Genomic DNA, 14279 nt, shown 5'->3' with positions numbered 1-14279 from the left:
AGTGTAAAAAGAAGAAAAGGGGAAGCCAAATAAAAACAAGATTAAAAAGATGAAAAAAGCACAAACCCTAATCGACGTTCATTTTCATATTAACTTTTTTTTTCTCTCAATCAAGTTAGATTTCATTAGGTATCAAAAGAGCTGGTACAAACCAACGCCTACATACGAACACGTTTGGTAAAAATTTATACTCTCAATTTTAAATCATTAAACAAGTGTAGAGGGGTTAGTCATGCAAATCCTTTATCATTCTATTATTTGTGGATCAGACTTTTAAAGATCCTGCACATTTGAAAGCTGTTTTTTATGAGTACTCAGTGGGGAAGCATTTCGCATTCTTTTACAAGAAATATGACAAGATCAGAATGAGAGCAAAAAGTGTTGTCATTGGGTGTGAATAAGATATCCTTTCTTGGGAGCGTGCTGGATGCTCCGTTTTTTTTTATCACTTTCATCCAGGGAGGGTTCTCTGAGTTTCCGATGAGCTTGTCACTGATTTCCATGAAGGTCTGCCCGTCTTTTTCCTTTTTCTGAGGGGCTTTGGTCTCCCACGGTGAGGCCTCTTCGTCGTTTGCCGTCTCAGTCCGGGGGCTTTTTCCTTGCTGGCCAGTTGTGCTTCTTCCGATGGAGGAATGTTTCGTAAGGCTTGGGTTTGCAATAGAGCTGCTTTGCAGGTTCTGTAGCATGTGGTCTTTTCCAGTGGGTTTTTGTAGGTTCGGGAAGGGATGTGATGTTGCACTCGTCACCCCTTGCTTGCGAAAGAGTTTTAAGGCTTCCTGTTTGATGTTGAGCTTTTTGGGCGGGTCATCTTCTTGTTTACCTTATGGTTTCTGTCATTATGATTTAGGCTCTTCCGTAAAAAGATAGGTTTCCATTTTTCTTTCGGCTGCTAGGCTTTGTATGCAGTTTCCCTTAACTTTGTACTGATGCATTCCAGATCTGATGCTAGTTGCTATGCCAGAGGAGTCTTCCACCGGGTGCCAGACTTGTTATGGCATGCTAGCATTTGGTTTAATAAACTTCAATTTAAAAAAAAAAATGACAACTATTATGAAGTAAAAAGGTATAGAATGTTTGTTGCACATTGGGTGTGAATTGGAGGTTGCCTTTTTGGACATGGCTAAAGGGGTATTTTAAAATCAAAATTTTCACTACAATAAATTTGACTTAAGATAGTACATTTTTAAAATACATTGCTAAAAATATTTTTAATAACATTTCTTATGTTTTTTAGAACATTTTTGTACATAAATTTTTAGATGTATTATGAATAAAATGTAATCATAGAAATTGCATACCTTAACAAAAGTTGTATATTTTTATATTGATGCTAAATGTGAATAAAGTCAAGTTAAAACTTTAAATAACTATACTTTTTAAGGTTTTACTATAAAAAAATGTAGTTTAAAGAAGTGTGATTAAAACTCAATTTTGTTGTAGTGTTTATAAGTACAAAAAGCCTGATAGAATATAGAAGGTCTTTACTTGCTAATTATGAAGTAAAAAATTAATTTAAGTTAAAAACAGAATTTTATTCAGTTTAATCCTTGTATTCTATAATTTGGTCCATATGATGTGGCATTAAAGAAATTGACATGGCAAAAAAAATTTTTGGTTAGACATTTTAGCACTATGTCAATATTATCTGACATGTCAATACCACGTTAGCACCACTAATGATCAATTTGAACAAAATTAGGCAAAATGAATCAATTGCACAAAATATCAAAGCATAAGAACTAAATTGATGAAAACACTATAAATGTAGAGACCTATATATGGGATTCTTTGATCATATATATATATATATATATATATATATATATATATATATATATATATATATAAATGACCTTTAGATAATCTCACGATTTTAGATATGGTGCGATATCCCATTTGCATTAAAGCTGTTGATGCTGGATAAAAGATTAAGCCTGCTATTGTTTGGACTCCTCCTCCTTGTGGTAGTTTGAAATTTAATGTCGACCGAGCTGCTAACGGCTGCCAAGGGGATTCTAGTATGGGAGGAGCTCTAAGGGATCATAATGATCATGCTAAAATCTTATTTTCCAAGTCTCTAGGGCTTGGTGATTCAAACTTTTATGAAAATTATGACCATTAAGGAAGCCTTCTCTTTGTTCGTAGCTTCTTTGTGAGCGTCCTCTCATATTTTAATTGTGGAATTTGACCCACCAATGCTGTCATGCGGTGCAACCAGCCTTCTTCCACTCCATGGAGGTTTAAACAAATTCTGATTCAGATCAAATTTTTAATGAAAAAAATTTCAAATTGGTCGGTCGTTCATTCACTGCGATCCTCAAATCAATTAGCTGATCACGTTGCCAAGGCTGGTGTGGGAAGAGCTTCTGATTTTCTGCAGATTTTTTGGATAACTGCTCTCGGTTTCTTTTCTCCTATTGGGTGGTGTTTCCAGCTTTTTCTGATTTTTGCTGTTTTGCCTAGTGATTCTGTTTGTGTTTGGTCTCTTTTGGAGCTTTGTTTTGCCTTTGTCTTTTGGTGAGCTTGAAGCTCTCTTGTGATGTCAATGCTCTGTTCCTGTTGGATTTATTTTATAATAATATGATGCCATTCAAGATATTCTTTTAATTGTGAGAAAATAAAATTTTTTTGTTTAATTGAGATATTCTTTTCTCAAAGAAATTCTATTTTTTCTACTCATTGTGAGAAACTGACAATGATTTTGTTGTTAAACGTCAACTCTGTAAAATTCCTAAAGAGTGATATAGTTTTACCTTTTAATGAAAAAAAAAAAAATTACATCCATGTGAAAGATATATGTGAAGGGAGTAATTAACAAGTGTGGTTAATGTTCTTCCAAAGTCTTTCATTAATATACTCACTCATTGATTAGTGCATAATCTACTTAGTTCAAATCCTCCTTTTTTCCAATAAGAAAAATCTCAAAACTTACAAAGCAATTCCAAAATAATTGTTAAAATTATATAACTTTAAATTTTATGAATAACATCCATTTTCTCATACTTATTTTTAAAATATGTTTATACATTAAAATTTAAGATATTAATCTCGTAAGTAAACAAACTGTTGTACAATTTGACAATAATAAATGTGGAACATAATCTCATATTCGAGACAAAAAAAGAAAAAAATGTTTATTAAATAAAGAGGAGTCCAAATCCTTAGTAACTGTATGACAGTGGGTTAAAATGCATATTGGTGTACTAAAGTAGGTTTTATATATTATTATTTAATAATGAGACTTGGCACCTAATACGTGATACGTATAGTTAGTTAAATAATAAATTATATTAATTTAAGTTTTATTTTATAACTGTGAACAGATTTATCTATACAGACAGACAATTTTGTTTGAACAGTGACACATTTATTAATAGACATGAAACTTTTTTTTAAATAAGAACTCTTCTGATTCAGAAAAATGATAAAAACAAAGAAGTAGGGAACAAAGAAATTTTGTGTTTTCGGGAACTACCTGTCTAAAATGTTTATATAGTTAATGGAATTACATAATAGTGGCAAATATATATGACTTTGACGATTGATAAACTGATAATTCTATATGGCGATTTGGATTCTGTCACTTTGGTAGTAGTCATTGAAATAGTGCCTGTTCCGGTTGAAATTTGAGTCACTCCCGAAGGAATATTAGCTTCAGCTCGTCATGTTTTATCAGATTAAACATTTTTGGTTGGGAGAGGGACTGTTCAATTTCATTTCCGATACATTTGATAACAGCTTTGTTTTAATGCACTAGATAACTTACAAGCAGGTATGGGCTATAGATCCTTAACTATCTCCCAAATTCAGACCTTACAAGCTGACAAACAACAGGGAATTTGAAATTAATGACTGGCCCTTGCATCACTAACTACTAGCAAGGGAAATTATTGTCATAAGAACTACGGAAACAGCATGCCTTCTTGTATTACAAGGACACTAAATTATTGAACGGAGCTTGCATCTCTAGCTAATAAGCTAGCTAGAGCATTTATTTTCATTAGAGATACTGAAACTGCTTGCCTCCATTTTACAAGGAGACGACCAAAGGGAAATTTCGACAGTGGGAGATTATTTAGATGGATCTTGCCACAATGCTACTAGGTAGAGCTTTGAGCCAGGCGACGCTTCCTTTCTTCTGACAATCGTTTGGCCAACCTGTTCAGTGATAATATTCAAGAGCATTTTGATTAAAATCAGAACAGATTGTGATGGTACCATACTAATGAAGAGGCAAGAATTCGTATAAACTTAGTCTTACTTGGTGATTGCCGCCCTATTTGTGCCTGCCCCTCTAATTGGTTTAAGTAAGCCAGTTTCCAGGTTCATGGCAGAAACAGGCTTTTCCAGAAGCGCATTCCCAATATTCTCAAGATTTTGAAGGTTTTCTTGGTTTGAGTTGTCCATACCAACTTTGGAATCTTTCAAGGAATCAGTCTGGTTCAATGTAGACCAGCAGTAAGCGACTTTGGATGCAAGACTTAAGAATGGAAAAAAAAAAAAGTAGTCAATATTTAGAAGGGAATACCTGAATTCGTAGATAATTGTCCTTAAAACTAGTGCCTTGAAAGAAAGCAGACAAATATATGTCAACCATAGCATCTATTGCATTCATTTGAACATCAAGGAAGGGGATGCCATTATCCCCCCACAACCACGGCAAGGGTCCCCAGTTTTCATTTACGATCTCAAGCTTTTTATTCCTTTTTGATGATCCAGTTCCAAGGGAGAGAACAAGAAGTTTACTGCAATCCATGTTGTCCAAGCATTGAGCTTTTCCATCTAATGACTTCTCCTTGGCCACCTCCGATAATGCTAGCAAAGTCTAATAAATGTGTCCAAATCAAGGCAGTAATGTGAGAATCAAGGCGCATCATATCGTAAATGTTCTATTGGAAAATGTAATTAAACCATTATTGTTTCGGAAAATAAGATGCCATACAGGATTGTTGGCTGCGATACCACCATCGACCATGTTGAACTTTCTGCTGCCGTTGACTGAGTTGATTTCAAATTTATGAAGAGGGAGGTAATACGGTGCTGCAGAAGTGCTCAAACAAACATTTTGTAGTGGAACATCTTCTAAATCATCACGTGCTGCCTGAAAGCATTCATTAAATAGAATAAAAAATTATACGAAGACAAACTGAAAATGACCAGTTTTAGTATAAAGTAAGCAAAATGCATGGAAGAACCTTTAAGGTGGAGAAAACAATAGGTTGGAGAAGCTTGATATCGAAAGTGGTGATTATCACATTGGTTAGAGTGTCACTAAGCCTTCTATCTCCAACCTTATTTTTGATCACTTCAATTTTTCGCCATTGTATTTAGGATCACCTATGAATTGCAGGAGACGTACGAAAAAGTCTCTCAGTGAACGTAAATCGGAAATTGAGCTGATTAACCGAACAACTGCGTCTACCGCGGGTTCCAACGTAGACCTGATCAAGAAATTTGAAATATATGGATCAAATTATTATAAAAACCACTACCCTCCAAGCTTTTACTATCCTCAAATTTTGGAGGACTTATGTTTAAAATTGTCTTTAGCAACCTACATTTCAATTGTTCGTCCACGACGATTTGTTGTTTGGGGAAAGATATTTGGACTCTCATCTTTATAAAATTGAAGGATCTTTTCTGTAGAAAAAGGACGTTTAGATTGATCATCTGGATCTGGGGAGCTAAGCATGGCTGTAACAAGGCCTCCAGTGCTAGTCCCAGCAATGAAATCAAAGTAATCGGGAATCCTTGCACTGTCACCATCCAGTGTCTCTTCATGACCACAAACACAAAAGCAAACAAAAATTTTATGAAAGTTCTTAATCAATCACACTGCAATACACAATAATCACATTGCTGTGCTGAAAATAGAGGGAGTAACCGAGCTGGAGCTCGGATTCAAGGAAGGCCAGAACTTTGGACGGGATAATGCCTCTCACTGCCCCACCATCAATGCTGAGAACTGTTATAAGCTTTCCTTCTAATCAAATCCACAAGCAGATTTGGTCAAAAACCAATTATGTGATAAAATTGTAAGAGTGTTTTTCGTGTAACTGAAATAATACAAGGGAATTAATTCATGTAATGCAACATTAATTAAGAAACCAAATTGGTAAATGAAGATACTGGAATATTTCGACCAAAAAACATGTAAAAACCCCAGCGACTCACCAGTTGCCATTGATGAAAGAAAATATGAACTTCAACACAATCTGTAGATTAAAGCTGCTTGATCAGTACTTGAAACTTGGAAAGCCCGGGGTGCTCTCACTCTCATTTATAGCCACATAACACGTGCATTGCATGTGCAAATTTGTATATTTGATGATTATATATATATAAATGAGAGTTGTCCAAGCCACACAATTTTTTTTTTATTCTCAACAATTTGGAATAGTCATTAATTACCAAAGAGGGCCTTGGTAATGGCTATTCAGGCCTCTCTTAGAATGACTATTCCAAAAAATAGTCATTCCATTGAGCTAAATGTAGTTTTATCTTAAGAATAAGAATATGAAAAAAATGACTATTTCATTCCTCCAACCAAACATGCCCTTAGATAAATTCATCACGATGTCTAGTATGAACTGCCCAACTCCCCGTTTTCATCTATATATTTCCATTTGAACATTCCTTTTCAGATTGCGATTTTAACTTTGATTGGACTTTGGTATTCATATATATGGAAAAATTTCCTTTCTATGACAGATTCAAAGTGTCGACAAATTGAGTGATGGTTAAGGCTGAGACAAAGACAAAATATAGACCTTGTTCTAGAATTGAAAAAGCCAAAAATAATTGTTGTGCAACACCCATGTTTTTGTCATTTGTGTGAAAAACGTTTCATCTATCTAAGGCATAGATGACTAAAAAGATAAAGTTCGGAGTACCACAGGGCTGGGATGGTGGCTCTATTGCCACATACTTTTTTTTTTTAATTTTTTATGTGATATTCAAGAAAAGTTAGAATACAGACTTGTTTGTGGCTAGAATTCAAGGCCTTGAATTGCTTTTTAATTAAATTATGGAGATAAATTCATAGTATTAAGTTAAATATACACAAACTTAACTAATTCAAAAAAAATTTATTTAATAAATGAATCAATTATATACTTATTCCAAAATAGTTTCAATATATAAATATAATTCAAGTTAATCAGATAATAGACATGAACACAACTTAATAACATGATTAATTTATTTCACCTTAAATAATTGCAAAATTCTAGACTAATCCTTGCATTTATATTTATTATATTTAGTTTTTAACTCGGTGATTAAGCCAATATCATCCTTTTCTTAATTTTTTTTCTTGATTTTCATTTTTGGACCCAAGAGGAAGATCACGAGTAACCTATGTTCTTTTTTTTTTGTTTTTTTGAAAGGTAGTGAATTTGTATTAATGATGATAGACACAAAAGGGAACACTACGGTTGGCTTGAATGGCCTTTCCCTGTGCTCCCCCAAACCTGCAGGTAAAAGATGAGCATATTTGTCATCTACTCTTTCCCACTATACACCCTATGGTATATCAAAACTTACATGCCAATGCTATACCAAACTAGCTTTCCTCTGATGCTTGGCTCTCACAAACATTACCAATAATCCACATCAGGTCACCTTGTCTACGTATGCCCGTTTTAGCCAAGCTATCAACAATTTCATTTGCAGACTGAAGAATCTTTGTAATGCTCCACATAGAAAGTTAGGCTTTTAGTCCTTCAATCTTCATGATGGTCCTCCTACGCTTTCATGGAGTGTTGTGAGGGTTTATCACCCATGAGATAAGCGTAGGAGGAATTACTTTCAAAGACTATATGCCCCACCAGAGTTAGCCCATTTAGAAGCTGCCAACACTTGAGATCAAGGAGGAAAAGTTGAAATCAAGGAAAGAACAAGATTTTTAAAATTTTTATTTATATGATCTGATTTAGGAGGATAACAAATTAAGAACAAGAACAAGACACAGAAGAAATACAGCTGCAATGGACACGTACATTTAGGACATATCAGACATGGACGTTGGAAATTATTATGTGAACTCTTTTAATGTTGTTCCACCAAAAATTCATCAATCACAAAGAAAATGACGACCCTGAATAATGAAGTTCCATCAACAATTTTGGACATCAGCTATTATCATGTGAACCGTTGTAATGGTGTTCACACGAAAAACCATCAAGATAGAGATCAATGATTTTCCTTGTAGGGTTCCTGATCTTGAATTCTTTGAGTCAATTTTGATATGATCTTCTTTTGTTGGATATTTTTAATAATAATAAATGTGAGATATAATTATATATTAAAAATAAAAAAGAGAAAAATTTAATTAAATAAAAAGGAAACTAAATTCATAATGATTAGACTAAAGTGGGCTTATCTGCAAATAGATCATGGCTAGGTTTTCTAAAGTCTTTGCTTGGTTTTGAAATTAATTAAATCAATAATATATTATACAGGCAGTTGGATTTGGACACGTGGCAATAAATTATATTTATTTTAATTTGTTTTTTAATTGTCAACATAAATATCTTTTGGAAAATCTAACAATTATTTTGTCGAAAATAAACAGTTGTAATTGTTGAGAACAATTATTTATGTCTATAAATGGGCTCTTGGTTTTAAAGGATACACAAAAATAACAAAAAACAATCTCTCACTTCTTAATATTTTCTAGATTTCTTTTATATTATTTTACTATAAAAAAAATTCTATAGAAGTTTGATAGTCTTATCATACATCGGTGTATGTCCAGTAAATTGATTTTTGTCAATGTAAAACGGAGTTAATCATTAAACTTCATTATATCCTCAAGACTTATCACCTACAATCTTTTTGTACACTATTAGTGATGGCAAATAAAACCTTAAAAACTGTGACATTCATCCACACCTTTAAGTTATTTCGTTATTCTTCAGTTCTGTGTTCCAACATCAAGTCCTTGCATCAACTCCAAATTAAAGGATGAACCACTTTACTTCTTCTGGATTCGAATTTGAGAATAATAAATATTTCTTTGGAAATATAATAGTATCTATTTTCTTTGTAAGTTCCCATTATAAGAGATTTATAAAAATTTAAATTTTAATTAGATTCAATTCTTTCTTATTATTTTTTAATTCACACATCATCATCGGTTTTTATATACATAACGGATCCTATTGATGCCTTAATGCTTTTTGATCCGAGAAACTACCGGTTTGAATGTGAGGATTGGAATGAAAAATAGTAGCTTACCATTATTTCCGATTTATAATTGGTTTGGTGTGATTAATTAATTCAAACACATGTTCCGTATGTTATTTCTTTTCCCATGTAGGTACACCTTTTTCAATGCTTTTAAGCTTAGGTCCCAGCTTGAAATTAAGCTGCTTTCATTGTCATTGAGACCAAATTATGAGAGGAAAAGTGCAAAAAGAAGAAAAGAGGAAGTCAATCAAAAAGAAAAACAACAGTAAATTTATGAAAAAAAAAGACGAAAAAAAGCAGGTTTATATCTAATTAATTGAATTGGCCGAACAAGGGTGCACAAAGTGTGTTGGTTTTGGCACCTTCCAAGTAGGTGTAGCTAATTCATTTCATTTGTGCTATATTTTATAACTTTATTTATAGTTTATACATGACTAAATCTGTAAGAACAGAGCCTAGATAACTACCCTCATTAATCTCGGGCTACCTGCAAAATTCAGCTATAGCGTTCTTGACTTTCGACCTTTGACCTTTGTGTCACTTGAACTACTCATGAAGCTGCTTGCCTCCTTTTCTAAGGAGCAGTTGCACAATGGGAAAGGTTGAATGGACCTTGATTACCTAGCTACTAGGTAGAGCAATTAGCTTGGCGATGCCTCCTTTCATCTGTCAATCGTTTGGCAAACCTGCTCAATACCAAGTTGAGAGCATTTTCATTAAAATGGGGACAGATTGTGATGGTACAAAGCCATTGCATAGATGCAATATCTCATATAATGTTAGTCTTACTTGATGAGTGCGTCTTCATATGTGCCTGCTTCTTCAATTGGTTCGTATAAACCAGTTTCCAAGTTCACAGCAGCAACGGGCTTTTTCAGAAGCTCATTTGCAATCTTCTCAAGATTTTGAAGGTTTTCTTGGCTTGAGTTGTCAGCGGCCGCTTGAGTATATTTCAAGCTATCAATCTGGTTCAATGTCAACAGGTAGTAGTAAACATATTTATTGTTAGAGAATATCATCATAGAATGTTAACTAATCAGTTTCCACAGCATTACCAGAAAGATTGTCACTCCCATAGTTAGATAAGATGAAAAAAGGGTAGGAAAGAGCCTTAAAATTAAACTCCCTTTCCTGAGTGTATTATACTCACTTTCTGTAGTTTTTGCAAAGAAATCAATGTTCAGAATGGAATATACCTGAATTCGTAGATAATTGTCCTTGAAACTAGAGCCTTGAAAGAAAACAGATAAATATATATCAACCATATCATCCGTTGCAGTCAGGACGACATCAAATAAGGGGTTGGTACCATTAGGCCCCATGAACCAACTGAAGAGTCCCCAGCTTTGTCCATCGCCAACCTCAAGCTTTTCATCACTCTTTGATGATCCAGTTCCAAGGGAGAGAACAAGAAGTTTACCGTAATCCATGTTGCTTAAGCATGGAACTTCTCTATTTGAAGATATCTCCCTGGTCACTTCCGATATTGCTAGCAAAGTCTGATAAACTTGTCAAAAGCAGTTTCGTGAGTTAAATAATCTTATAAAGGTGGATAATGTTTCAAAACAGAATCAAGATATATTCTGTTTGATGGAATAATAGAATCAAAATATTGCTTCTGAAAATTAAATTACAGGATTGTTGGCTGCAACACCACCATCCACCATGTTGAATTTCTTGGTGCCTATTGATGAGTTGATTTCAAAGTAATATGGGGGGAGGAAATATGGTGCTGCAGAAGTGCTGATACAAACATCTGATAATAAAGCATTCTCTAAATCATCGTGTCTCGCCTGCAACAATTGATTAGAAAAGAGAAATTATACTAAAACAACTGAATTAGTCCAGCTTGCAACCAGACAGTTCTACTGTTTAGCAAAGCCAGAATAACCTTTAAGGTGGAGAAAACTATTGGTTGGAGAAGCTTGATATCGAAAGAGGGGATTATCACATTGGTTAGGGTCTCACTAAGCCTTCTATCTCTGAGCATTTCTTTGATCTTTTTATGCAAATAGAAGCCATCATATTTGGGACGCAATGCTGCTCTTTCTATCCGTCTGATAAAAACCTCTACAGAATGGTACACTGGCTCTGAATATTTGTTCCAAACTGACTTGACCCATTTTGTTATAGTGGTGTACCAACTCAAGTTATACCTGAAGGGGTAGATATATATCAAATAAATAATTTTCCCCAAGCTTCTGCTATCCTCAAATTTGGAAGAGATATTATTAAAGAATTTAGGAACCTACATTGCAACTAATTGTTGAGGCGACTCTGATTCTTGAGGGAAGATATGTGGACTCTCTTGAAGATAAAATTTGTTAATATCTTTTGCAGCAAATAAAGGTCGATTATTTTCATTTGGAGAGGTGAGCATGGCTGTAACAAGGCCTCCAGTGCTAGTCCCAGCAATGAAATCAAAGTAATCTGCAATCCTTGCATTGTCACCATCCAGCTTCTGTTCAAGAAAAAGGTTTTTCTACTAAAGTTAACTTAAATAAACTACTTAGCATAGCGGCACAAATGGAGGGAGTAACCAACCTGAAGTTGGGATTCAAGGAAGGCGAGAATTGTCCTAGGGATAATACCTCTCACTCCCCCACCATCAATGCTGAGAATCGTAATAAGTTTTCCATCTAATCAATCCATAATATCATTCATTATTTTCAAAGTTGCAAATAATAAAGCCAATATGTTGTTTTTTTTTAAAAAAGATGCTGGAATTTGAAAACTAGAATATATAGAAGCCACAAGAACTTACCAGTTGCCATTGATGACAGAAAACAGAACTTTTTTTAGCCAATGTATAGCTAATTTCACCAGTTGAAAAGCCCAGGTCTGCTCTCAGCCTCATTTATAGCTGTGAAATTCGCTGTCAGTTTTTGAGGCGGTTGTTATTCCTTTTTTTTCCCTATTTATGGCCTTTGCAGGTGATATATCACACTAGGAAGGCAGTAACGGCTTCTCAAAAAGGTGTGTTTCCTTTAGTACATAATGAGGTCAGTGACAATCCATCTATAGGTTACTTTCCTTTCTGCTTCAATGGCTGGTAGTGGATAATTCTACAGCCAGTGGTCCTTTTTGTTCAGAAATACAGGCGACCTGATTACCCTGGTAGAGTTACACTGGGGAAATTAGATTCCACTGTTAACCAGTGAATATATGGTAATGTATAGTCATTCTTAGGTAATTGCCAACTGAATATAGGCTGTTTAGAATTTAGACTGCTCATAGAAGTACAATCTTCCCATCTAGATTTCCAAAGCCTTCTCAAAACACAAGTTTCACATTGTGCAAGGAGCTATCCCAAATAATTGACAGAAAACAAAATTATATTCCATCTTGAGATAATAAATAATATTGAATAAGCATGGGGAAAATAAAAAATCATAAATGAAGCTCTCTATGATCAGAATGAGCTGTTCCAGTTGACGAAAATCTTATCCTGTTCAGTGCTTTGTACGCGACGTTAAGACAGCCAATTTCTTATTCTCCTCTCATGTTGAATTGGCGGATATTAATATGATTGCTTGCTTTGTAGTGTTGTTTGCCATTTTCCATACATTTGTTTGTTAGTTGGCACCTTCTTCTCTAAAGCCATACCTCTCTTTTTGGTTGACCAAGGGTTCTTTTGCTTTTTTGCATATACCGTTGGCAGGAATGGAAGTGGAATCTGATCTGCGGAAAGTTTTACCTGCAGAAGAACATGATTATGATAGAGCAAAAGATCTGAAGGCCTTTGATGACACAAAAGCTGGTGTTAAGGGACTTGTTGATGCTGGTGTAGCGACAATTCCTCGAATCTTTTTCATGCCGCCTGAAGACATACTCTCTGCACAGTTGGATGATCAAATTGATGGTCTTCAGGTTCCAGTCATAGATCTAGGAGGTATCAACTTAGATCCTGCTGCACACACGGATATTGTTGAAATGATCAGATATGCATCCGAGAAATGGGGATTCTTCCAGATAATAAACCATGGCATCCCGCAAGATGTCATGAACAAAGTCATTGCAGGTGTTCGTAGATTCCATGAACAACCGAAAGAGGTGAAGATGGATTTCTACTCACGTGAGAATGAGAAGAAAGTGAGATTTAATAGCAACTATGATCTCTACAAGGCAAAATCTGCAAACTGGAGGGACACTTTATTTTGTGTCATGGCTCCAAATCCTCCACCTCCCGAAGAGTATCCAGTTGTTTGCAGGTAGACATACTCTAAGATCCTAGCAACCATAGTTACACATGTTTTTGTCAGAATACTAGTGGTAAAATTTTGCTCATGACCTTGAAATGCAGAGATATACTCATAGAGTACTCAGAGCATGTCCAGAGCTTAGGCCAAATTCTTTTGGGGTTGCTGTCCGAGGCCCTTGGTCTCAATCCTGCTCACCTCGCAGATATGGGGTGCATGGAAGGGCATGGCTTTGTTTGTCACTACTATCCAGCTTGCCCAGAACCTGAGCGTACTCTGGGACATGCCAAACACTGTGATCCTGACTTCCTCACCATCCTTTTGCAAGATCAAATTGGAGGTCTCCAGGTTCTTCATGAAGATCATTGGATTGATGTCCCTCCACTGGAAGGAGCTCTCATAATTAACATTGGCGACCTCTTACAGGTACGTATGCAAAACCCTGGAATTTATGCATTGTCTTGATTCCTTCCCCATTTGCTTCCACTTTCATGCAGGCTAAATTCGAACACCACAGATATTTAGTTTTATCAACAGGAGGCATATAATTTTACTTACTGTTTAAATGCAGCTAATCTCCAATGACAAGTTCAGAAGCGTTGAGCACAGGGTGCTTGCTAAACGTGCAGGCCCAAGAATATCCGTTGCATGCCTTTTCACCACCCATTTTCAACCATTCAACAAGCTTTATGGCCCCATAAAGGAATTGTTATCAGCAGATAGTCCACCTTTGTACAAGGAAACCTTGATAAAGGATTATCTCAACTCCTTCTGCTCCATGGGACTTGACAACGATTCTGCACTTGATTTTTTGAGAATGTAATGACAGAAAGAATAAATACATTCGGATTGTATGCACACACAGATTGTTAATTCCCTTCCACTGAT

General features: G+C 35.1%; 2 protein-coding genes and 1 pseudogene across 3 annotated transcripts; 1 reads left to right on the top strand and 2 right to left on the bottom strand.

Moving 5' to 3' along the window:
* Positions 1-4100: 4100 nt before the first annotated feature.
* On the bottom strand, positions 4101-6184 carry LOC18600114 (patatin-like protein 2; annotated as a pseudogene). Its single transcript, XR_016026381.1, has 8 exons — positions 6175-6184; positions 5885-5983; positions 5559-5775; positions 5196-5441; positions 4943-5101; positions 4529-4825; positions 4262-4437; positions 4101-4158 (listed from the first exon to the last, which is right to left on the bottom strand). The product of XR_016026381.1 is annotated as a patatin-like protein 2 (transcript).
* A 3335-nt stretch (positions 6185-9519) lies between these two features.
* Positions 9520-11966, bottom strand: LOC18600113 (patatin-like protein 2). Its single transcript, XM_007030408.3, has 8 exons — positions 11957-11966; positions 11737-11831; positions 11445-11653; positions 11084-11348; positions 10827-10985; positions 10389-10691; positions 9982-10157; positions 9520-9878 (listed from the first exon to the last, which is right to left on the bottom strand). Exons 1-8 carry the CDS (start codon positions 11964-11966, stop codon positions 9821-9823), a joined length of 1275 nt encoding a protein of 424 aa, XP_007030470.1. The 3' UTR covers positions 9520-9820.
* A 784-nt stretch (positions 11967-12750) lies between these two features.
* LOC18600112 (1-aminocyclopropane-1-carboxylate oxidase homolog 1-like) lies at positions 12751-14255 on the top strand. Its single transcript, XM_007030407.3, has 3 exons — positions 12751-13403; positions 13496-13817; positions 13963-14255. The coding sequence occupies exons 1-3, from the start codon at positions 12856-12858 to the stop codon at positions 14212-14214; spliced, it is 1122 nt and encodes a 373-aa protein (XP_007030469.1). The 5' UTR covers positions 12751-12855; the 3' UTR covers positions 14215-14255.
* The last annotated feature ends 24 nt before the right edge of the window (positions 14256-14279 follow it).

Source organism: Theobroma cacao, chromosome 5 (genome assembly GCF_053813885.1).
Source record: "Theobroma cacao isolate CCN51 chromosome 5, ASM5381388v1, whole genome shotgun sequence".
Taxonomy (NCBI): Eukaryota; Viridiplantae; Streptophyta; class Magnoliopsida; order Malvales; family Malvaceae; genus Theobroma; species Theobroma cacao.
Note: the sequence above shows the minus strand (reverse complement) of the source record. Positions and strands in the feature narration are given on the sequence as shown.

What these genes read in the sequence shown, in the direction of transcription:
- LOC18600112 (XM_007030407.3), top strand. Translation starts at nt 12,856, where the DNA reads ATGGAAGTGGAATCTGATCTGCGGAAAGTTTTACCTGCAGAAGAACAT. An exon ending in GAGTATCCAGTTGTTTGCAG is followed by an intron (nt 13,404 to 13,495) that starts GTAGACATACTC and finishes CTTGAAATGCAG; the next exon opens with AGATATACTCATAGAGTACT. An exon ending in ACATTGGCGACCTCTTACAG is followed by an intron (nt 13,818 to 13,962) that starts GTACGTATGCAA and finishes GTTTAAATGCAG; the next exon opens with CTAATCTCCAATGACAAGTT.
- LOC18600113 (XM_007030408.3), bottom strand. An exon ending in TCCTTGAATCCCAACTTCAG is followed by an intron (nt 11,654 to 11,736) that starts GTTGGTTACTCC and finishes TTTCTTGAACAG; the next exon opens with AAGCTGGATGGTGACAATGC. An exon ending in GTGTTGCAGCCAACAATCCT is followed by an intron (nt 10,692 to 10,826) that starts GTAATTTAATTT and finishes CAAGTTTATCAG; the next exon opens with ACTTTGCTAGCAATATCGGA.